This window comes from Equus asinus, chromosome 28 (assembly GCF_041296235.1).
Source record: "Equus asinus isolate D_3611 breed Donkey chromosome 28, EquAss-T2T_v2, whole genome shotgun sequence".
NCBI classification, from domain to species: Eukaryota; Metazoa; Chordata; class Mammalia; order Perissodactyla; family Equidae; genus Equus; species Equus asinus.
In genome coordinates this window covers 31851557-31875395 of record NC_091817.1, presented here as the reverse complement: position 1 = coordinate 31875395, position 23839 = coordinate 31851557, and the positions used below count along the sequence as shown (strand labels likewise).

Genomic DNA, 23839 nt, shown 5'->3' with positions numbered 1-23839 from the left:
CATAACCACAGTACAGTGATAAAACTCTGGGAAATTATCATTGGTACAATACTACTTTTGTAGCTTGTGGGCATTTCACTGGTTTTTACCTAATATTTTTTTTCTGTTTAGGATCTGCTTTAGGATTCCCCATGGCAGGTAGTTGTTGTGTGTCCTCAGATTCTTCCAATCTGTAACAGTTTCTCATTCTTGCCTTGCTGTCCTGACCTTGACAATCTGATGAGTACTGATCAGTTACATAGAAGCTTTTTATTTGCTTCTGGTTCCTGGTTGGTTTCTGGATGAATGAAGTTCCTGGAGGCCTGACTGTAGGATGAGTTCTGGATAAGAGCTTCTCTTTCTTTCCCCTCTCATTCTGCTTGCTTCCCTGGGATTCTCTGGAGCAAGACTCAGTTAGAGGAGGAAGGCAGTATGTGGAGATGGTTAGTGTTTCTTGACCTTGGGTGTTCCCTGTCATATTCTGAGTTCTTGGTCACATCTGCTGTCACTTATGCCATTAGCCATGCACATTAACTGAGGATGGATGCACAGTCCTTCTTGCTCCTCCTCCTTTTCTGCATATCTTTCTCCATTCCTCCCATCTCCCAGTTGTCCCCTGTCAGTAACAGATTAGAGGAGGCTCCAGGGCTGGCAGACCTGGCAGGCTGGCCCACACTTCCCTGGGGTCGTGCCCTCTGGGACACCCAGCCAGGTCGCTGGGGGAATGTGGGTGGTGGATTTGGGAAGTGGGCCTGTGTGCTCATCCTTATAGTCCCCACACAGTCACCAGTGGGGTCACAGTGCCCATGAGGTTAGGGATGGGAGTAGAGGGCTGGCAGAGGAGTCAGCTGGGGTATCAAAGTGTCAATCAGCTCAGCCCCCACCACATTCAGAGAATTGTCCTCCAGTGCCCAGCCTGAGCTTTCTGAGGGACAATGGAAGAACATGCTAGAACTCATTTGCAGTAATTCATTTACTCCAATATTCATCCATTTATTTGACCAGAGTAAACCTTGGTTGGTTATTATTATTATTGTTTTTGTTGTTGCTGTCATTATTATTAAGCCCTAGGTATGGGGACATAGAGATGAATCAGACTCAGGCCCTGCCCTCACAGTGCTCATAGTGAGAGAGACAGACCAGAGAAGATCTCAGTGCCATGTGACAAGGGCTGTGTTGAAGGGGTGCATTGTTTGTGGGAGCAAGAGAGGGGTGAGTTAAGTGTGACAGGGATGTGCAGTGGATGGGGCAGGTGACACTAAAGGGTTTAGAAGAGTTAAGATAGCAAACGGGGAAGAGACTCATGCTCCAGGTAGGAGAACAGGAAGTGCAAAGGCCTGGAGTAGAGAAAGCCTGTGGCTACCTGAAAGAAGAGAAAACCCCCCACACCTTTACTCCTTCATTCATTCATCCACCCATTTGCTCTGGGCTAGGTTGTGTGCTGGGCACAGGGCCACCAAGGTGAGGCAGACCTGGTCCTGCCTAAGCATCTCAGTCAGGGCATGGAGACACACAGTTATTATGAGAGCACAAATATACACAGATGCCTTAGGGAGGAGAGAGGAGTGGGCAGGGCAGGCTTCTTGGGAGAAGGTATCTTTGAGGTTTGACTTGAGGAGCAGTTGGGCAAATGAGGAAGCAGAGACTGTCACTCTTTACAGAGAGACTATCATGTACAAAGGCCCAGAGGTCATGTGTTCATTCATTCACTCATTATATTCATTCATTCAACAACTATGCTGTGAATGCCAGTCCTGTGTCTGTACTATACATAGAGGTTACAGAGTGAACAATTATGGAGCTGACAGTCTAATGGAGTGTTTCAGTCAGCTTAGGCTAAGTTATGCTGTGGTGACAAACAACCCCCAAATCTCAATGGCTACACCAGTGAAGGTTTATTTTTCACTCATGTTTTGTGTTCATTGCTGGTGGCAGAGAGAAGAGAGATGATGGAACCATGAGTTGGCTCTTAAAGTTTCTGCTCCAAAGTGTCAAGTGTCTCTTCCACTCACATTTTATTTGACAAAGCGAGTCACCTGGCCAAGCTTGACATCAGTAGGTGAGGGATGTGTAATTCTCTCACAGAGAAAGACAGTACATATTTTGACCAATAAGACAACCTACCTTATGTCTGAGGAAAGTTAATAGCGTAATGTGATGCAGGGTCTAGCATGAGAGAAGATACGACGATAAAGAGATTAAAATGTTAAGGAGAAGCCAGATTGTGCAGGGCCTTGGGTACCAGACTGAAGAGTTTGAGTTCTACTGTCTGACAGTAGAAAGCCATGGAAGGTTTGAAAATTCTGTTGAGTTTTTTTAAAGATTTTTAAAATTTTTCCTTTTTCTCCCCAAAGTCCCCTGGGACATAGTTGTATATTTTTAGTTGTGGGTCCTTCTAGTTGTGGCATGTGGGACGCCGCCTCAGCATGGCCTGATGAGTGGTGCCATGTCCGCGCCCAGGATCCGAACCAGTGAAACCCTGGGCTGCTGAGGGGGAGCGTGTGAACTTAACCACTCGGCCACGGGTCCGGCCCCTGTTGAGGAGTTTTAAGAAAGGGAATACAAGATCTTATTTGTACTTTAGAAAAATCATTTCAGTGGCAGCAGAAGAATGGTTGGTGGGGGTTGAGTCCAGAGACAGGAAGAGCACTTGGGAAGTTTGGGCAATACTATAGCAGAGAGAACAAAGAGGGCCTCAACTAAGGCTGGGACAGTTTGGAGAAGGAGAGAAGGCAAGGGCTTCAAGAGGCATCAGGAAGAGAATGCAGGGAATTTGGCACATTGTTCAACAGATATTTTAGAAAGAAAGGATGCACAAGTAAGTAAGTGCAGGCACTTAGACCTTGTGCACCAATGAAGTGACCAATAAATTGATCACTTATAAAGTGAGACAGACCCTGATCAATTCTCTCTCCATATAAAAAAAATTGTTGATGATTTTTAAAATTTAGTATTGATTTACAAACAGTAACATTCACTTTTTAAAAATTTTTATTGTTTGGTGAGGAAGATTGGCCCTGAGCTCAGATCTGTGCCAATCTTCCTCTATTTTGTATGTGGGATGCTGCTACAGCATGGCTGATGAGTGGTGTGTAGGTCCACACCCAGGATTCAAACCCACGAACCTCAGGCCACCGAAATGGTTAAGTGTGAACTTAACCACTATGCCACTGGGCTGGCCCTGACATTCACTTTTTTTGAGTACAGTTCTATGATTTTGACAAATGCATAGACTTGGTAAGCACTACCACAAATAAGATATTGAAAGTTCCATCATCCCAAAAGTCTCCCTCATGCAGCTTCTCTTTCTTAGTCAAATCCTCCCTCCTTCCCAACTCCTGGAAATCCTGATCTGCTGTCTGTCCTGTAGTTGTGCCTTTTCTGGAATGTTGTGTAAATGGGATCATACAATGTGTAGTCTTTCCAGTCTGCCTTCTTTCACTTAGCATAATGCATTTGAGACTCACCCAAATTGTTGCATCTATCAGTGTTTGCTCCTTTTTATTCTCAGTAGTATTCATTGTAGGTCTGAACCGTGGTTGGTTTAAAAAAAAAAAGCCCCAGATCACTTGTCACTCCTCCTATGTTCTGAAAAATGTCAGCTGTCTCACGTGCGCCCCAAGTGGGGCTTTTCTGTCTCCTGCCAGCGCCCTCTGTCTGCACGTCTCCCTCTGCTCAGCCAGGAAAAGGCTTCTCTGGCTTCCGGAGCTCAAAGGTAGAGTTTTGCTTTCTTCCTTTGATGTGAAGACTCACTTCCTGCTCAGAGTCTCATCTGAAAACAAAACCCTCTTGCACAGCTTCCTGTGTAGCACCATTAAACATCACTCCAGCGACCGTTACTCAGGAGCATCATAAGTTAACTGGGCTTCCTACAGCCTAAGCTACAAAAGCACATAGCAAAGTCCTGTGGAGTCCCTGAGTGTTGGTGCACATGCAGCTTTCCCAGACATCTCCAGATGGCCTTTGGATGGACTCTGGGAAATAATCTTTGAGGAAGAGTAATGTAGGGAATTTCTATGCATTGCAGAATCCCGGGGGTCACATGGCCAGGTTTTCCTCATCCCATTGACTGCAATTGTTCTGATCCAGAAAGTTGCGGGAAATTTGGAATTAAAGAATTCCAAAGACTGAGGTGCAGGCCCCACATGACCAAGTTCAAAGAAATGCTTTCAAAAATTAAAAAAAAAAAAATAAATAACAATGAAACTAATCAACCCTTCAACAACAGTTTTGCTGGGTTCAAAAGTAATGAAGTTCAAAAACAAATTAGTTTAAAAAAGGTGGGACTAGCTCTGTGGCTGAGTGGTTAAGTTCGCGCGCTCTGCTTCGGCGGCCCAGGGTTTCATCGGTTCGGATCCTGGCCTGGACATGGCACCACTCGTCAAGCCATGCTGAGGCGGCATCCCACATGCCACAACCAGAAGGACCCACAACTAAAAATATGCAACTATGTACGTACTGGGGAGATTTGGGGAGAGAAAGCGGAAAAAAAAAAAGATTGGCAACAGTTGTTAGCTCAGGTGCCAATCTTTAAAAAAAAAAGGTGTCAGTTGCATTAGTAGATAGTAAACTCAAACATTTAAAAAAACTTTCAATGTTAAAAAAATGATATTTGGGGACAAACTTTGCTTGTCAAATTTACTGTTTTTCAGTTAGAAGAAAGTGTTTACAAATTAACATTAAAATAACTTTTCTGATTATAAACACAATGCATGCTGATTATAGAAAATTTGGAAAACAGAATTAAGAAAAGAAAAATTATTCATAATTTCAAAACTTGGAGATGAGTATCTACTAGTAAAAAAATTGGGATCTGACTGTAAATAATGCATTGGGTTCTGCCTTTTTGCTTGACCTTGAATTCAGCTCAAGATCACCGTGTGGCGACATGACTTGTAATGGCTGCCCAATGTTGTTTTATGGATCTCCCATAATTTACCTAACCAATCTCTTATTGTTGGACATTTTATTGTTTCCAACTTTTGGCTTTGTATATAACCTGAAATTAACATTGTGGCAAATACACCCTGTGCATAAACCTCTTAGGCTGGTGTTTAGAAGGGGGATTGTTGGGTGGTCTGAGGTTGTGGTTGTGTGGATCAGAGACTCAACCCATCACCTTGAGGACGGTAGGATCTATTGTAAGGATTCTTGACCTGGGAGGTGTCTGGAACCAGGGCACTCAGGGATGGCTGCTGTTTCTGGCCCAGAGTCAATGCCCTTAGATTGGCTTGGTGAAAGCAGGCTGGGGTGGAGCAGGAAGGCTGGTCATGGACACTGAGGCAGGGGCCCCTGGTACCGGGAGGGATAATGGGGTGCACTGTGCCCTTCACAAACCAAAGGATCCTGCAGCCAGGGCCAGCTGCTCCCTGTGGATTCAGATTCTCGGTGCCGGCAGGGCTGCTGGAGGCTGCAGGTATTCCATCCCCTCGGGAGGCAGGAAACTGGGTCCCTGACTCTCTCTTCCCCGTCGGAGCCTGGCTTTTGGGGAGACACAGAGTTGGAGCCTAAGGTGTGTTGTGGGGTGGAACTCCGCAGCTGCCTCTCTCATCCAGGTTCTCTGTCAAGTTCTAGGATCCTTGGAGCCTGTGGTCTACATCAGGATACCTGGGTGCACTGCACCAGGGTTGCCAGCAAGAGCTGAACATTTGTTGATGCCGTGCGCCCCCTAGTGGTATTTTTCCCATGACCAGCACGATGGGCGCACGGATAGGGCTTCCTAGCCCAGCCTCCGGTCTCCAGCCCCCAGGTCTGGGCAAGTCTCCTGCAGATCCACGTTTTCCTGGGAACCAGGAGGTGGGTTCTAGCCCTGACTCTGTCTCTAAGTTGCTGTGTGGTTCTGGCCACATTGCACCCCTTTCTGGGTCTCACCTTAGCCATCTGTGAAATGAGGAGGATATTACCAGCCTCATAGGTTTGACCTGGGGGAAGGGAAGGGCTCTGAGCCTCTGCTGCTCCTGCCTACTTTGGCCAGAGTGTAGGGCCCGGGGCTGGCTGAAGCAGGCATGTGCGGTGTGGCTAGCAGATTCTAGGGAGCACTGGGTTCGTGCCCTATCGTGGTGTCCACTAAAAGCTCCAAATTCAGAGGTGAGCCCTCTGCCTTCATGAATCTCTCCTCCCACCTTGAGTTAAACAGGAGTCAAAGAGAGGAGGTGGCAGGGTGGCCAAGAGCTCAGAGCCACTAGGAGGTTGGAGGGATAGGGACTGCCCGATCTGGGGGTGACTTGAGGTCTGGGAGCCTCGTTGGAGTGGAAGGTAGTGGATAGATCTCATGTGCTCCAGGGTTTGGACAACTGTGAGTTCAGGGGGTAGGCACTTCAGACAGGCAGGAAAACAGAGCTCAAAAACCAGCCTGTGGGGTGATATGAGCAGGAATGGCAGATTAATGAAACCCTCTCTTCTGTAAAAGCAATGAGAACACTGGAAAAAATTGTCAAAATCAATTTTTTCAGAACTTGAGAAATTAACCAAAGGCTTGCAACAATTCTGGGAGTGTTTATTCAAGAAAAATGGCTGAATCTTGGTAAGAACAGTGAACTTTGTGGTGTTTTAACTTACCCTAATCCCATTCTCCTCTCTTCAGCTCTGTGGTAGCCTTGAAACCCAATAACCTCATAATCATAGTGAAAATCAGCAGCCTAGCAGCCACTGGAAGGGGCAGAACAGATGACTGTCATTATTTGACCTGTCTGGTGGTTCCCTAGAAGACCTCACTTAAAAGGTTGCACTTATTTGAGCTGAATAGAAACTCACTCAATGCAAATGGCGTTTTTTTCTGAGGCCATTTGTTGAAAACGACCAGTGGTAATTGTTTAACATCACAGCTGCCTGAGGCCGTGATAACAGTTGGGGCAGATAAGAAGCTGGCCAAAGATCTTAAAAGGAAAAGTTAGAGAATGAGCTGTCCACAGAGGGCTTTGAAAAACTTTGGCATATCCCTGGGAATCTAAAAGGCCAGCTGATGGGGCCAGCCCTGTGGCTGAGTGGTTAAGTTCGCATGCTCCGCTGCAGGTGGCCCAGTGTTTTGTTGGTTCAAATCCTGGGCACGGACATGGCACTGCTCATTGAGTCACGGTGAGGCGGCATCCCATGTGCCACAACTAGAAGGAGCCACAACTAAGAATATACCACTATGTACCAGGGGGCTTTGGGGAGAAAAAGGAAAAAAATATAATCTTTAAAATAAAATAAAATAAAAAATAAAAGGCCAGTCACAGGTGTAGGGCTGTGCACATGCCCAGGAAAGACCTGGGAGGGCCCTAAGCTCTCACCTCTGGCTGACCTTGAGGCTCTGTGCAATCAGAAAGTGAAGGCTAAGACTGAGTTGTAAATTGCCTGCCTGAGCATTGAAGGGGTTCCCCAACATACACACAAAACCCCTCAGCAAATGCTGAGAGACTTACTGGTTCCAGGCATTTAAGGGGCTCTCTATGCAGTCATTAGCTGACCACTACCAAGCAGAGACCAGTGGCCACATACAACAAAGAGTGCAACTTTATAGCATTAGTTGAGGAAAGCCACTAAAAAACTACGACAGCAAAACCCAGCAGCAACAACAAACTCTGGGGGCAAGGATCTAGTTTTTGCTGTTGCCACATTATATTATTTAAAATATCCAATTTTCTACAAAAATCAAGAGACATGCAAAGAAACAAGAAAGTAGGGCCAATTCACAGGAAGAAAAGCAGTCATTACAAACTATCCCTGAAGAAACCCAGATGTTGGACTTACTAGATAAAGGCTTTAAACTAGTTATTTAAAATATGTTCAAAGAACTAAAGGAAACCATGTGTAAGGAACTAAAGAAAAGTGTGAGGATGATGTCTCACCACATAGAGAATATCAATAAAGATGTAAAAATTATATAAAAGAACCAAATAGAAATTCTGGAGTTGAAAGTACAGTAAGTGAAGTGAAAAATTCACTAGAAGAGTTCAAGAGCAGATATGAGTTAACTGAAGGAAGGGTCAGCAAACTTGAAGATAGGTCAATTGAGATTATCCAGTCTGAGGAACGGAAAGAAAAAAGAATGAAGCCAATGAATAGAGCCTCAGATACTCGGATAGAGCAGATGCTAGTGGACATCAGCAAGCATACTAATATATGCATAATGGGAGTACCAGAGGAGAAGAGAGAGAGAATGAGGCAGGAAGAATATCTGAAGAAATAATGGCTCAAAATTTCCAAATTTGATAAAAATAGTAATCTACACACCCAAGAAGTTCAGTGAACTCTAAACAAAATAAACTCTTAGAATTTATCCTAGCCATATCATAATGAAATATTGAAAATCAAAGACAGAGGGAATGTTGAAAGCAGCAAGAGAGAAAGAACTTATCACAAAGTTTCCTCAATAGGATTAACATCCATTTCTCATCAGAAGCCAGGGAGGCCAGAAGGCAGTGGGATGACATTCAAAGTGCTGAAAGAAAAAGCATATCAACCAAGAATTCTATATCTAGCAAAACTATCCTACAAAAATAAAGGGGAAATCAAGACATTCCTAGATGTCTTGATCTAGGAACAAAATGGAGAGAATCCCTCACTATTAGACCTTCTCTATGAAAAATACTAAAGGGAGTCCTTTAGGCTGGAATGAAAAGACATTAGAGAGTAATTTGAATCCACATGAAGAAATAAAGAGCAGCAGTAAAAGTAATCGTGTATGTAGACATAAAAGACAGTTTAAATATATATTTTTTTGTTGTAACTCTTCTTCCCCTCCTATATGGTTTAAAAGACAACTGCATAAATCAGTAATTATAAATCTATGTTGATGGGCACTCAATGTCTAAAAAAATGTAATATGTGCAACAATGATAACACAAAGGAGGGGAGAGGGAGTAGAGCTATATAGGAGCAAAACTTTGTACACTATTTAAATTAAGCTGGTACAAATTCTAAGTAGATTGTTATAAGTTAAGATTTTAAATATAATTCTCAGGGGAACCACTAAGAAAATAATTCAAAAAATACAATAAAAGAAATGACAAGAGAATTAAAATGGTACCCTAGGAAATATCCATTTAACCTAAAAGAAGGCAGTAATGGGATAATGGAGGAACAAAAAAGACATAAGACATAGAAAACAAACAGGAAAATGGCAGACATAAATCCTACCTTATCAGTAATTACATTAAATGTAAAAGTATTAAACACTCCAATCAAAAAGCAGAGATTGGTAGGATGGATAAACTGTCATGACCTGAATATATTTTGTCTGCAGAGGACACAGTTTATCTTAAAAGGCACAAATAGGTTGACAGTAAAAGGATGGAAAAATATATACCAAGTAAACAGTAACCAAAAGAGAGCTGGAGTGACCGTTCTAATATCAGACAAAATAGACTTTAAGATAAAAATTGTTACTAGATACAAAGAAGTACATTTTATAATGCTAAAAGGGTCAAGCTGTCAAGAAGATATAACAATTGTAAATCTATATGCCCCTAACAACAGAGACCCAAAATACATGAAGTAAAAACTGACAGAATTGAAGGGAAAAATAGACAGTTCAGCCAACTAGACCTAACAGACATCTATGGAACCTTCTACCACCAATAGAAGAATATATATTCTGGGGCTGGCCCTGTGGGTGAGTGCTTAAGTTCGCGTGCTCTGCTTCGATGGCCTGGCCTGGGGTTTTGCTGGTTTGGACTCTGGGCGTGGACCTAGCACTGCTCATCAAGTCATGCTGTGGCCGCATCCCACATAGCAGACATAAAAGGACCTACAACTAGAATATACAACTATGTACAAGGAGCATTTAGGGAGAAGAAGAAGAGGAAAAAAGATTGGCAACAGATGATAGCTCAGGGCCAATCTTTAAAAAAAAAAAATATATATATATATATATATATATATATACATTCCTGTAAGTGAACATAGAATGTTCTCCAGGATAAAACATATGTTAGGACATAAAACAAGTTTCAATAAATTTACAAGGATTGAAATCATAAAAATGAAATCCTCTGACCACAATAGAATGAAATTAGAAGGAAAGTTGGAAACTTTACAAATATATGGAAATTAAACAATACATTCCAAATAACCAATGAATCAAAAAAGAAATCACAAAGGATATTAGGGCAAAATTGGAATTAAGACAAATTGACCCCTGAGAGCTCCAAGAAATAGTGTTTGTCCAGAGCACAGTTTGCAAAATACCATCCCCGGGGGACACACTGCCCAGGAAACCCTGCTGGTAGGGGCCCAGGAGCAGGGGCCTTGCTGAAGTGGGCTTCATCCCCCACTGCCCCAGTTCCAGACCTGACAAGGAGGCTTCCTCTTCTCGTTTTGACTGTGAGATTTTCCAGGGAGGACCCCAATGTTGGGGTCCACACACACCAATAAAGCGCCAGCTGCTCAATTACTGTTGTCAACCAGCTAATTAGAGATCGATTTCCTCTGTGACTGCTGTTAGAGCTCACCCCACTCCCCCAGTTCATTTGACAAATGGAAATGGTGTTACAGCTCCACGTTCCAGATGCCCTGACGGCTGCGTGGGGTGGGATGGGATTGGGGGTCATGTACACAGGCTGGGTGAAGGCATGGTGCTCTGGGAGGGGAGGGGGCTGGACTGGGTGTCCCTTGTCAATCTCTGCTGCCATCACTTTTTGGTAGTGAGTGTCTGAAATCCTGATAGCAAATGCTCCCTGGGTTCCTCTGATGATGATGGTGGTGGTGTTTAGGCGTGTGTGTGGGTGTGCGTGTGTGTTTCACATGAGCCCCCTCAGCTCTAGAAATGGAAGAATTTCAAAATTTTTATTTAGGTATAAAAAAAAATACAGTACATCTTATGCACCAGTGTGGTCAATATACAGTCATCATCTCCAGAGCAATTACAACAATAATAGCAAATAGAAGGTTACAGGAATCTATTTATTCAACTAAAAAACCTGAAGTAAAATTGTTAACCTAGATAACAACCTGCTTATTATGCAAAAACCCTTATTCTATATGTTGTGAGAGCTAGGAACACGTAAGTATTATTAGTAAAAAACAAAAAACTAGTTATTGGTTAAAAAAAAGTCAGTGTTATCTACAATCCCCTGGAGTGTGAGGGCCCAGGGTGGGAACCTCAGTCATGAGGAAGGGTAAGTCGCAGAGTCTGCCTTCTTCCCGCCCCCTCCCTTGGAATGTTGCCACTTCCCCAAGGCGTGTTTGCAGTGGAATGTTCCCTATGTGGCTGAAAGTGGGAGATGCACAGATGATCACAGTGCCCGAGGGATGGGGCCCTGCTGGGGTTCCCTGAGATGTGGCAGTGACGAGGTGTAAAGGCAAATGGCACGGCTCTGTTGTGCAGTCATGTTTGGGCTTGGCCTTTGGCCAGAGTTGCTGAGGGTCACATCTGGCGTGCCTCTAAGGAGATAAGGAATAGATGGAGAGAGCGAGCCAGAAAAGAGAGAGCATGAATGAGCGACCAGGCGGGGCAGAGATGGGAGAGGAATTCTGCTCAGGGAACATCTGGCCCACTTCCCAGGCAGAACTGGAGGGGTGTCGGTGAGTCCTGAATTGGGGTCACAGCGACTCCAGGCCCTCTCCGGAGGGTGTGGGTGTGGAGGTGGCCCTCACCCTATGATCTGTCACACTTGGTCTCCGCTGTCCGTCCGGGATGAATTCACAGTTGCTTCAAAGTTCAACAAGCCATTTCCCTGACTTCGGGTTGAATTTTCAACTTTCAATACCGCACAGTTACGGGCGTGGCAGGCCAGCTAGGTCACCTCAGGACCCAAAGTCAGGAGCTGCCAAGGAGCCTCTTCCTCCCTCTTGACAGGCCTGGGGCGGGGCTGGGGAGTGGTGGGGGGCTTGGGAGGGTTTGACAAAATTGAAGCAGGTCAGGCTGAGGGACAATCCCGGACTCCTGCAGCACGGGGCTGCAGAGGATGTCGCCCACAGGTCACATTGTCCAGCCCTTTGCCTCCAGGCAGACAGGCACCCGGACGTCACCAGCCTCACCAGGGGTTTGGAGACCTCAAGCGAAGAGCTCTCCCAGGGAGGTGAGCTGCTTTGAGGAGCCAGAGAAAGTCTTCCAGTTGGACCGTGGTCCCAGGAGGCAGGGTTATGTGGATGTCCTAGCCTGAATGTTCTAGCATTTCGGGGGTAGCCCTCACTGAAATATGTTCCTGGACGTTTCAGGGACCTGGAGTCTGCTACCCAAGGCAGTGAGGTTGCTGGGACCCACGAGGAAGGGGTGCTAGGTTGGGGCGTGAGTGCTACCATTCGAGGGCTCAGCGCTTGGTGTCCGACTGGCCTGACCTGCAGTGGTTTGGATCCCCAGGCCCAGAGGCCCGCGGTGCCCCCTAATACCCCAGCTCCTCCCGGGGGTCGGAGCCGTACAGCTCGGCCAGCATCTTGAACCTGGGCCCCCAGTCATTGAGGAAGTCGTAGTCGATGTCCGAGTCGGACGAATCGGTGCCCAGGGAGCTGAGGGACTCGGCGATGGACTCGGAGCCCTCGTAGCCGTAGATGTGCAGCGTGTCGTAGGGCGGGCCGCCGCCGTCGTGGTCCGCCTCGTCCTTCTTCTCCTCGATCATGGCGGCCATCTCCCCGGGCCCGCCGTGCGCCCTGGGCGCGTGCCGCGGCGGCTTCTGCACCTGGGCGTAGGGCGACGGGCGCGCGTCCAGCGCGGGTCGCGGGGGCTTGGCCCCGCCGTGGCGCACGGAGTTGAGCACCGACACGTCGTAGCTGGTGGTGTCCATCTCGCCGCCGCCCTCCTCGTCGTAGGTGACCAGCTGCTCGTGGATCTCCGGCACGCTCTTGCCGTGGGCGCGGGCCTGCTTCCGGAGCCGCCGCCGCAGGAAGATGAGGAGGGTGATCACTGAGAGCAAGTCAGAGCTGGTCAGACCAGGCCCAGCCCGCCCGGTGGCTCCCACCCTCCCAGGCTCACCTGTGCCCTCCCCTCCTCCCTGGAAATTCCTGGGCCAGCCCAGTGCCCCAGTGACACCCGGGCCAAGAGAGAAGGCACGGTTTGGGCTAGACACCTGCTGGGTCTACTCCCCACCCCTACTCCAGAGTCACCTGTCCCCCCAGGATATGATCCTGGCTGGCTGTCATCGCCATTGGTAGGGTGTGTGTGTGTGTGTGTGTGTGTGTCTGGCGCATGGGGAAGAACAGAGTAGGCCTCCCTTAGCCTGGCAGTCTCCACCCCATCTACTTGCATCCTCATTTCCTGCCTCCTTGTACCACAGAGGCAGACCCTTCCATGTAATGTCCAAAGGCCAGGAGGCCAGAGGCTGGGACGGCAATGGGGAAAGGGGTGGAGTTGGAATTTGGAGTGCAAAGATTCTGAGCTGTGGCTTCATTGACAGCTATGATGATGATAGTGGATAATGGTGGTGCTGGTAGACAGCATTGCAGTAGCAGCAGCCACTCTTGAGCACCTACTGTATATGTGCTGATGTGACATTGGGCACATTTTCATGTTATCTCACTCAAGGTAGGTGTTGTTATCCTATTTCACCGTTAAGCAAACTGAGCTCAGAGAGGCTGAGTGACTTTCCTAGAGTCCCACGATCGGGCAATGGTGTAGACGTCGACCCTGCGCAAAGCTCTGAGAGGTGTAACTGCGTGAGAGTCGCCAACCGCTGAGGTGCGCTGGACGATGTGGGCAGAGAGCTCCCGAGAGTAGGCTCAGATCCTCCCCGGGCTCTGTCCTTCTAGCCTTGGGTTACTTAACAAACTGTTACAAACATAAGTAAAGTGGGACGCCCTCTCTGAGCCTCAGTTTCCTTGTCTGTAAAATGGAAACAATGATTTCTGTGCTCTGTTTCTATTTAGTAAGGTGGTTATAAGGTTAGCACAACTCTACGTGTGGCAGCAATGCCATTATCATTATTATTGCTAATTATTGTTAAAGGGGGTTCTGGGTCTGGATTCTTTTCTAGAGAAGCCCTAGAAGGGGGACACCCCCAGGGGGCCTCTCAGGTGGAGGTTGCATCCCTGTATCCCACTATGGAACCCTGGGGCCCAGGGTGGGATACTGGCCCAGGACTGCACTGCAGGCTGGAGGCAGAGTTGGGCCTGGATTCCTGGCCTCTTCCTCCTGCTGTGCAGCCCCCTCAGTGTCGCTTCTGTGCCCCCCGCCCCAGGTACTGACCTGCGATGGTGAGGATGCAGAGGAAGATGGCTACCAGCGCCTGAATGCTGATGCCCACCTGGGCGGCCACCTCTTCACAGAAGGTGAACTCGCCACGCTCGTTGCACTTGCACACGGCCACGGTCAGCGTGCTGGTGCCCGTGAGGCTCGGCCTCCCGTTGTCTGAGATGAGCACGGGCAGGTGGTGGAACTTGGCACGCTCCCGATCAAACTGCCCGTACTTGACTGTGATGTTGGCTGTGTTGTCTGGAAACACCAAGGCCTCAGAGTCAGGCTCTGCTGCCTGGAGTGCCCGTCCCCTCGCCACACTGACGGTGTGGCCTGCCTCCTCCAGGGAGCCTTCCTTGACTATGCCAGCCCATGTATTGCCTGGGCTGCTTCTCTGCCCTTTGCATCCCCTGCCTCATGTTTCAGCCATTTGAGCTCAGGTCTCTTCCTCCTGAGAGGGGCTATTTGGGGCAGCTCTTTGACTTACCCCTTAAGAATAGCTTGGCCAGAATGTAAACTCCTTGCTTTCTTTTTCTGTGGGCAACTGGCATGCCTGGCCCTTCTTCCTCCCTCGCCCTACTGTAATAACAGGTGACTCTCTTTCAGCTCAGTTAATTACTGCGTTGTTTCAAGTTTCAACAAGCAATCAGGGGAAAAATAAAGTTTGAAAAAGTTTTTTAGCGTTGGGCTAACTTCTAAGGCTATTTCTGCTATCCCTGTAAATCCATTAGAAAGTAAAAACGATGCACATGCTTTCTGGGCCACTGAGGGAATGATCACACATGTAATTGAGGATTTCCTAGGCCCGCTGGAATTGGGATTGTTTTTTGACGCAAATGTCGGCTCTCCCTCCCACAGGAGAATCTCCCAGGGAGCATTTTGAACGTGCTGATTTTCAGACCCCTCCCCGCATTGCCCCCCCATTTCTGATTCGGTGGCTTTGGGCAGAGGCCAGATAATCTGCCTTTTGTAGGCTTCTGGGAGGTTGTGATGCTGATGGTCAGAGGGTCCAGGCACCCCTTTCTAGGATTTACCTAGCCACGCAGGGCTGGCCCGCTCAGGAAGCCGGCCAAAAGAAAAGGAGGCTGTCTTTTGATTTCAAATGAAAAGCAATTACATTTCATTATTAAGTAGCCTTGTCTATTATAATGACGCTATGATAACGATGCTATGGCCATTGATACTTTATGGGAGAAATTAGACATTTCTCACTATCCTCATTTAATACTATAGCAGGACATTCATGCTGAAGGTGAATCTGAGACCAACAGGCTTACCTCCTAGTTGCACATGGGGTGTCTTTGGGGTGGCACTTAACCTTTCTACCCCTTCTGAGGTGGGACTGAGGTGGGCATTGGGGATGGGGTGGCAGGTATTTTTGCCATATTATTTACTCCTAAAGACAGCCGAATGTTGAATGGTCTGTCATTGACTGTCAACATATCATGGCCACCTTTCTAATCCCACAGGAGGCTCCTTAAGGACAGTCTGTGGCTGATCCCCTGGGTCTGCCCTCCACTCTCAGGGACCCCACTACCTGACCTTCCTCAAAGGTAGCATGGCTGTTTCTTACAGAGATCCTCATCAACCACAGTTTTGCCAGTGAGGCACCGACAGAAATTCCACCCTGAGCTGGCTGAAGGATTGCTCTCTTTAGACCCAAGGGGGATTTCCTCTGTTTTTCTGAGGAAGCTGCTGAAGCCATGGAAGCCTGTCTACTTTTGGTTGGAATTCCATCAACTCAGCTTCATCACTCTCATAAGCACATACTCATCAGAAGCTCTGATTGGCTGCTACTGACATCACAGGACTCTCTGGGCTCTGATTGGAGGACCAGATCCTTGGCAGTAAGTAGTCATTGTAGCTGAATTAAAACAAAGTTCACTGCATGCTTGGCATTTCAGATTTCATATTTCCACTTTTGACTCTTTAGAAGCGACCTCAAAGTTCCGTGTCATAGAGCAATTTGCAGTTGTGCTGAGCACAGACATCTGGTGTGGGAAGGAATCCCTTGGCTAGTTCATGAACCAAGCTGTCTGCACCCCACATCTATTCTGTACTCCTCACTGCCCTGAGCATCTTATGGGGAATGTGGACTTGGCGGCTCTGACCATTGCACAGACCAGTGAGGTATGTGGTGGGAGTTGTACAAAATATCCCCTATCTTGAAAACCCCGACGAGGGCCTGCCCCCAATTCATTGGCTAGGTCCTTGACCCTGGCACTTCCAAGACTCAAACAAGCCCCCCTCTGCCCCTGCTGAGAGCCAGGCTGACTACATTGATGCGCACCATGATTATCCGTGAGGGTGAAGTTGCTGTCTTCAGTGCTCAAGGAGAATTTGAACTTCACGTTTCGTGGTGTTACATCCTTGTCTATTGCCGAGATCTGCACGACCAGCTGGAGTGTGAAAGATCAGGGATGGTCAGCAGTGGTGTTGGGGTGGCCCGGGTTTCAGTGATGGAGACTTTGGGTTTAGACCTGACTACGGCTGCCTCTCACCTGCAACACTAACCTAAATGGTCTCCACAAAGCCACTCTTTCTACCACCCCCCTCCCCACCCATCTAACCTCTGAGCCTCAGTTTCTCCATCTGTAAAGGGAGTACAATGTCAGCTTTTCTCAAGGCTGTTGGGCGGGTTACATTAAGCTCAGTGAAACGCCAGCTGACTGTGGATGGGAGGTGCTGCTCCTCAGCTGCCCCAGGGGGGCGCTGCCTTACCCCCGACCTGAGCCCAACTCACCTTGCCCCGGGCAGCATTCTCACACACTTTGGGCTCATAGGGCTGGGCAAACTCCGGGGCGTTGTCATTCTCATCCAAAACTTCAATGTAGACCTTTGTAATGGATTCTTTGCCTGTGGGGTTTCCTGCAGGGGGAAAGGACTTGTCACTGCAGTGGGCTCAGCTGATGCCGGCCCTGGAGGTAGAAGGTGTGTGGATGGGTCCTGGACGGGTACCCTTGCCCATTTTGCCTGAACACGGGGCTATGGACCTCTGGAAGAGAGGCCAGGGATGGTTTTCTGGATGAATGGAGTGGAAGAGGAAAGTGGTCAAAGTTCATGCGCAAGGATGTTTACTAAAGAATTGCTTGTAAGAATCAACACGGTAAATAATGTAATTGACTTTAAAAAGGTCTTAATCAAATTAATTCAATTAATTGTTATTAAGCCAATTTAATAATTTGATTACATAATTGAATTAATTTAAGTAAATATAATTTATTTAACTACAGGCATGTCTTGCGTTACTGCGCTTTGCAGATATGTTTTTTACAAGACCCTCCTCCAGCAAAAAGATTACGACTCACTGAAGGCTCAGATGATGGCTAGTGTTTTTTAGCAATAAAGTATTTTTAAATTAAGGTATGTACATTGTCTTTTTAGACATAATACTATTGCATACTTAATAGACTATAATATAGGGTAGAGATAACTTTTATATGCACCAGAAAACCAAAAAATCGATGTGACTTGCTTTATTGTGATACTCACTTAATAGTGGCGGTCTGGAGCCAAACCTGCAGTATCTCCAAGGTATGCCCGTATTAATTAATGTAAATTAATTAATTACAAAATAATTTAAAAGGTAAACAACGTAGGTGAGATTGGGTTAATAAATTATGCCACTTTAAGAGAATGAGATATGTGGCCATTTACAGTGCCCGTGTAAATCACATTTTAAAAATGTAATTAAGAAAAAAAGACATTTTAGAACCCTCAGAAAATGGTTCTGGAATAAGATTAAGTAAAAATGCAGGATATGTTTTTTATGCAAATATTATGATCTCACTTGTATAAAAATATGTATTAAAAAAAAGACCAGAGAAAATACACTAAAGCACTGCCAGTAATTGTCTCTGTGTGGTGGGATTATGGGGGGATAATTTTCTTTTCTTTTTCTGTATTTTCCATATTTTAAAATGAACAACAACCATTAAAGTTTAACAGTGTGTGAAGGAGATTAGATGGCGAGAAAGGGGGCAGAGACTGCTCTGGGAAACACGCAAGAGGCCATCGAGGTTGGGCTTGGCCACCATGGTGGGGGTCGTGGGAGTCTGGGAGCGACCAGCAAGTGGCAGGGTCCTCCAGGGGAGCACCAGTGATACCTTGTTCCCTGTCTCTGGGCCTGGTGGTCTCCTGGGTAAGGTAGGAATATGAATCCTGCTCCTGGAGGGCTGTTGTGATTTTCTTGCAAAACTGCAATACTTGCCTTTCCCTCTGGCAAAAGTCATACTAATTTCTGGAGAACCTAACAATCTTGGAGTTGGAAGCTGCTTCAGATTTTGAATTCAACCCGCCAACTGGCACATAAACAACACCCAGAACAGCCTTATCCAAATGTCCACGGTAGTAAGAATCACGTAGCACTTGTTCGGTGCACATGCCTTTGCCCCATTTCTGGCTCACTGGGCCAGAACCTCCAGGGAGGGGTCTGAGCAGCTCTGTGTTGCAGTGGCGCCTTAGGTGAATCTCTTTGCGGAGACATCTGGCAGCCTGTTTTAGGACAGTGCTGCTTCAGCTGAGATGTGTGTGAGATTCTGATTCAGTCTGAGGGTGGGGCCCAATGTTCTGCACTTCTAACAGTGACTCAGGTGAATGTGGATGCTGCTGGTCCATCCACTCCTTGGGGGTGGATGCTCTGTAGCATCCCAGCCAAGTGGTGCTTCAGCAGGTGCTTATGATACCTCTAGAGACCCAAAATGACAGAGTATGCCAGTTTTGAAAGAATGAAGGAAAGGAGAAAAGCCCAGGTACCCTGAGATGGGGCCACTCACCTCTAGAATCCAGTTCTTTGGCCTCCACTGTCAGGTTATACCAGGGGTAGATTTCTCTGTCCAGTTCTTTCTCATTGTAAATCTTCCCTTCCTTGGTTACTTGGAAGAAATGGTTCTTGTCACTGGTCCTGCGGATGGAGTATCTGCCCAGGGAAGACAGTGTCATGGCTTTCCATTGTTCTTTGCTGAGTCCAAACTCCTCAGTGTGACCAGTGAGGCCCTTCAGGCTCCGTCCCTCCTTCCCCCTCTGTCCTCCTCTCACTGCTCATTGCACTCGACCACCCAGGGGATTCAGAGCACCGAGAGGATCCTGTTGATTTTAGCCCTGTTGCCCTCCCTGGACTTAGGGTGCTGCCTGAGGCTCCATCAACAGAACTTTCGGAGCTGAGGCAGTTGGCGCTATAATCACCTACACCACGGTGGGGTTGGTGTCTGTGATTAATGAAAATGTAAGAGCCAGGAAGAAATAAAAAAGGAGCTGCAAGAGATAAGAATTGGTTGAAAGGAAATTAAACTTGTGAAGTAAAAATTTGACAAGTTCTTCCAGAAATCAAGAAGAAAGGTATGAAGAGATGAAAAGAGAGAGGAATATATATAAATATAATATGCATTATATATATATATTTGTTATTACTGAGGAAAATTTCAGAACAAATAGAACAGAAAAAATAAGAAAAGATATAATAAAAGAAAACTTTCCTGATCTGAAGAAAGGCCCAAGTCTACAGGTTAAACGAAGTCATTGATATCAGGCATAATTTTAAAAAGAGATAAATATTTAGGTATATCCTGGTGACACTTTTGAATTTCAAGGCTGTATGAAGAAACTGAAAACAGAGTCTAGACAGAAAAAATAAGTTTCTTATGGGGGCCGGCCCTGTGGCCGAGTGGTTAAGTGCGTGCACTCTGCTTCAGCAGCCCACGGTTTCGCTGGTTCAGATCTTGGGCGCGGACATGGCACCACTCATTAGGCCACCCTGAGGTGGCATCCCACATGCCACAACTAGAAGGACCCACAACTGAAAATATACAACTAGGTACCGGGGGGTTTTGGGGAGAAGAAGAAGAAGGAAAAAAAAAGATTGGCAACAGATGTTAGCTCAAGTGCCAATCAAAACCAAAATAATTTCCTTACGAAGAAAGAGAAATCAAACTCACCCCAGACATCCCCTCAAAATCAAATGCTAGAACACATTGATAGTATTTTTGAAGGGAAATGTCTAGAATCTGAGGATTATATGAGCACATCTAGGTGCTATTAACATAAGAAGGCAAAAGAACTAAGGTATTCATTCGTAAGTATGCAAGAAATCAGGAAATATATCGCCTGCACAGATGGCTCCTGAAAAAATTTTTTTGGAAACTTCCTTCATCTAACTAAGAAATGTCTCAATATAAAGTAAAAACCTGGTTTGGGAGGAACTAAAATGAAACTGTTGACTTCTTTATCATACATAGGAAAGCAATGGGGTGTGTGTGTGTGTGTGTGTAATGTTTTTAACTAGAAAATATAGGTCCAGGAAAACATTCTTAATTTTACGGATGTAAGTAAATCTCACTGGTAGAAGTAAAAATGGATGTACTCATTCCAAATATCTAGGAGAAGAAGAAAAGGCAAAAAGATGTAGCAAAGATGGGGGAAAAGAAAAAAGACATTAAGTTTGAGAAATGGGAAATGTAAAACAAAATAAAAGAAGTGAGATCAAACATATAATTTGTGATTAAAAATGTAAATAGGTTACAAACAAATCATCCCACTTTAGATTAAAAGGCAAAGCCAACTACATTCTATTTTTGAGAGACAACTTAATGTCAAATGACCTGGAAAAGCTAAAAGTAAAGGTTGGATAACTTGTATCAGGTGAACACGAATAACATGAAAACAGGACTGACAAACTTCTCACCAGGCGGTGGGGAACTGAGGGCAAAATGTTTAAGCAGAACAGACTGGGTAGTTTCATAGGGACAAAGTTACAAGTTGTAATGGAGGTAAAATAGTTTTGAACTTTTGTTAACTGAATAGAAAAATTACATAAAGTGAAAGCTTAGATATTCTAGGAAAAAAATGGACACAAACACAATTGTATGACATCACAGGACAGGTTAAAGCAAAAATGAAAAATACCCTACCACTTGTAAATGAAAAGAAAACAATCAAATCAGTCTGTTAATAAACCCTTGGATCAGTGAAGAAAGACAAATGATCGTTACAGATTATTTAGAATAGAATGGCCGTGAAAAAAGTGTCCCAAAATTTATGAGATGTGGCCAAAATGGAGGGATATATTTTATCCTTAATATTAATAACAATTCTTGATAAGAATGTCATAGAAACATGAGTTCTTCCAAAATTGATTATCTAAACTCAATTCTCGTTAAAATTCTGTTTTTTTAAAAATTGGATAAAAGAACTTTAAAGTTCATGTGAAAGAATGAATGAGAATGCATAAAAATTATATAAAGTAAAAAAACAGTGAGGGAGGGACTTGCCTTATACAAAGTTTTAGTATAAAGCTGCCTCAATAAAACAGAATGGCTTTGCCCCAGAGCAATAGAGAAGATAGAGGATTTGGAAATAGATTCAGGTCTATACTGGAACTCAGTACATAACAAAGATGAGAAAACGATGACAGTTAATAAATGGTGCTGGCACAGTTAGCCACCCCTCTGGAATAAAACGGGATTGCATTAAATTCATACTTACTATCAAATGTTATGTGGTTCTTGAAAGTATGAGTTAGAACTATGTCTTTTGTCCCAGAGGGTAGAGGAGAGGAGTCTAGCTGAGATGGAAGAACAAGGAGTGATGAAACAGGCGTGGTCTGATCCAGAAAATTTTAAGAACAATAGAAAGCCTGAACGAAACGACAGATCCACGGTAAGTGTATGAGATGTTTGTGTGGTCCTGAAGACAGGTGTGACAGGACCACATCCAACTGTGAGCGAGAGTTATCTGGGAGTGGGGTTGCTGATGTGTTCTTTGTAGATCTTTGTGTTGCTTCACTGTGTGAAATGAATGCTTTTTCCTTTGGTGGTTTTAGGAAGACAAATTTAATAAAACATGTTTAGTGAAGGGGTTTCATGCATGTCATCTAGTGGGTTTCCCTCTCGATTGCCAGATCTCCCCAGATGGGACCTGTGGGAGTTGTGGTCCAAAGAACAGCCTCTTACAGGCGCGGGCAGCTCTGATGGCCAGGACCGTGCTGGGCGGGGGTTCCTAGGAGGGACAAGATCCCACCTGGCCACGTGGGTTGGTGGAAGAGCTTGGTCTTCTAGCCCTGCATGTGCTCACTCCCCTTGTACAAGCTGGGAGAAGCCAGTTTCCCCCCTCTGAGTCCTGGTCTCAGGCCAGCAGGTGCAGAAACCTCAAGCAAGGATTGTCGTGATCATCACCATCCTCACGCCCTCCACCCCCTTACCCAATGCTCCGCCGAGCGGCGTCGGGGTCAGTGGCCTTCACGGAACCGATCAGAGGTTTCTTCTGGTTCTCCTGCAGCTGGAAGTGGTAGAAAGGCTGCTGGAAGACGGGGGGCTCATCCACGTCTGTGACGTTGATGATGACGCGGGCAATGTTTCTGGTGGAGGCGCCTCGCAGGTAGTCGAGGTTGATGGTGGAGTCCGTGGCCTCGATGGTGAAGCTGTATTGCCGGATGCGTTCATAGTCCAGGGGCTGCACAAGGAGAAAGGACGGTGAGCACCTGCTCCAAGCCAAGCATGTGGCACATGATCTTCACAGCGACTCTGCAGGGTAGTACTGGGTTGCCACCATTTTACAGATGAGGGGCCTGTGGCCCAGAGAAGTGATATTTCCAAGGTCATCAAGAGAGTGGCTGGGCCTGGCTGTCCTCAGCTGCCCTCCATTGGATCTCAGCAGCTTCATGGCTGCACCCTTGACCCTGGCCCTGTGCCTCGCCCTGTTTCAGGAACTGGGGACACACAAGAGATCAGCCCTGGTCCTGCTCTCAGGGGATCACAGACTAGTGGTTCTGTCCACAGCTCCTTAAGGACAAGCCTCTTCTTTATGCCTTTGCTCCAGATGCTTCTCCTGCCCTTCCCCGCTTAGCACACTCCTACTCACTCCTCAAGAACCCAATCTGAAGGTAATCAGATGTCCTCTCAGAACCTGTCTCTGCCCCTCCTGACACAGGTAATTGCTCCCTGCGTGGGCTGCTGTAGTACTTACACCTGCTTCCCTTTCTGTCTGGGGGTCTGTCTTCCTCGCCCATTGACAGCTCCTGTACCAGGGAGGCTGTCTGGCTCCCCTGGCTGTCTCCAGTCCCAAGCACAGGGCTGGGCCAGAGACGGACTCTAGAGAGGACTGCTGGAGGCATGGCCTGGCTCAGGCAGAGGCGTTCTGGAGTGTCCCATTTGAGGAGGGTCATCCCTGACCCAGGACCCCCTGTCCTCTGCATGCCTATTCTGGAGGCATTCTGTGCCCCTGGCAGGACCTTCCCTCCTCTTCCAGACTCAGTGGGTCTGACTGCTGTGTCAGCTGCAGCCACTGCCAGTGCCCTCCTGTATCCCCATGGCACTCACCGTTTTCTTATGTGCTGACAGCCTTCTGCCGCAAGCTCCCAGAATGACCGCGTCAGGCCAGGGAGTGACTGCCCCCAGAGCAGCCCGCAGTCAGCGCCAGATCATCCTCCCCCTCGGCTGCTACATCTTGGGGGCACCTGTCCCCCAGATGTCCCCATGGGACCAGGGGCCCTTGCCCACAGTGATAACCTGCCCACTAAGGAGCCTCGTAGCAGCTTCTTCCCCTTCATGTGTCGCTGCTCTGGGGGCTTCCTGGAATCACATCCTAAATAAGCTCTTTACACCCAAATCCTTGCCTCAAGGTCTGTTTCTGGGGTAACCCAGCCTAAGGCACTGGCCCGTCTTCTTGGATCCCCTTTTCCAGCTCCAGGATTACAGTCTCCACGAGCACATGGCCAGCTCTGAGCTGACCCAGAACGCGCACTTTGATGATCTCTGACCCGGGAGCAGCCCCTGGGCC

The 23839-nt window shown here is 46.6% G+C and overlaps 1 protein-coding gene across 2 annotated transcripts in view; it reads right to left on the bottom strand.

The window, feature by feature from the left end:
- Positions 1–10727: 10727 nt before the first annotated feature.
- CDH5 (cadherin 5) overlaps positions 10728–23839 on the bottom strand; it is a 33916-nt gene continuing 20804 nt past the window's right edge. For both annotated transcript variants that reach the window (XM_014854437.3, XM_070500288.1), the window contains exons 7-12: positions 22263–22513; positions 18844–18986; positions 16812–16936; positions 16359–16467; positions 14081–14326; positions 10728–12802 (exon numbers count right to left, since the gene is read on the bottom strand). In XM_014854437.3, the coding sequence (XP_014709923.1) occupies positions 12285–12802; positions 14081–14326; positions 16359–16467; positions 16812–16936; positions 18844–18986; positions 22263–22513 (1392 nt within the window). In that variant the 3' untranslated portion in view covers positions 10728–12284. The remainder of the gene's footprint in view (positions 12803–14080; positions 14327–16358; positions 16468–16811; positions 16937–18843; positions 18987–22262; positions 22514–23839) is intronic.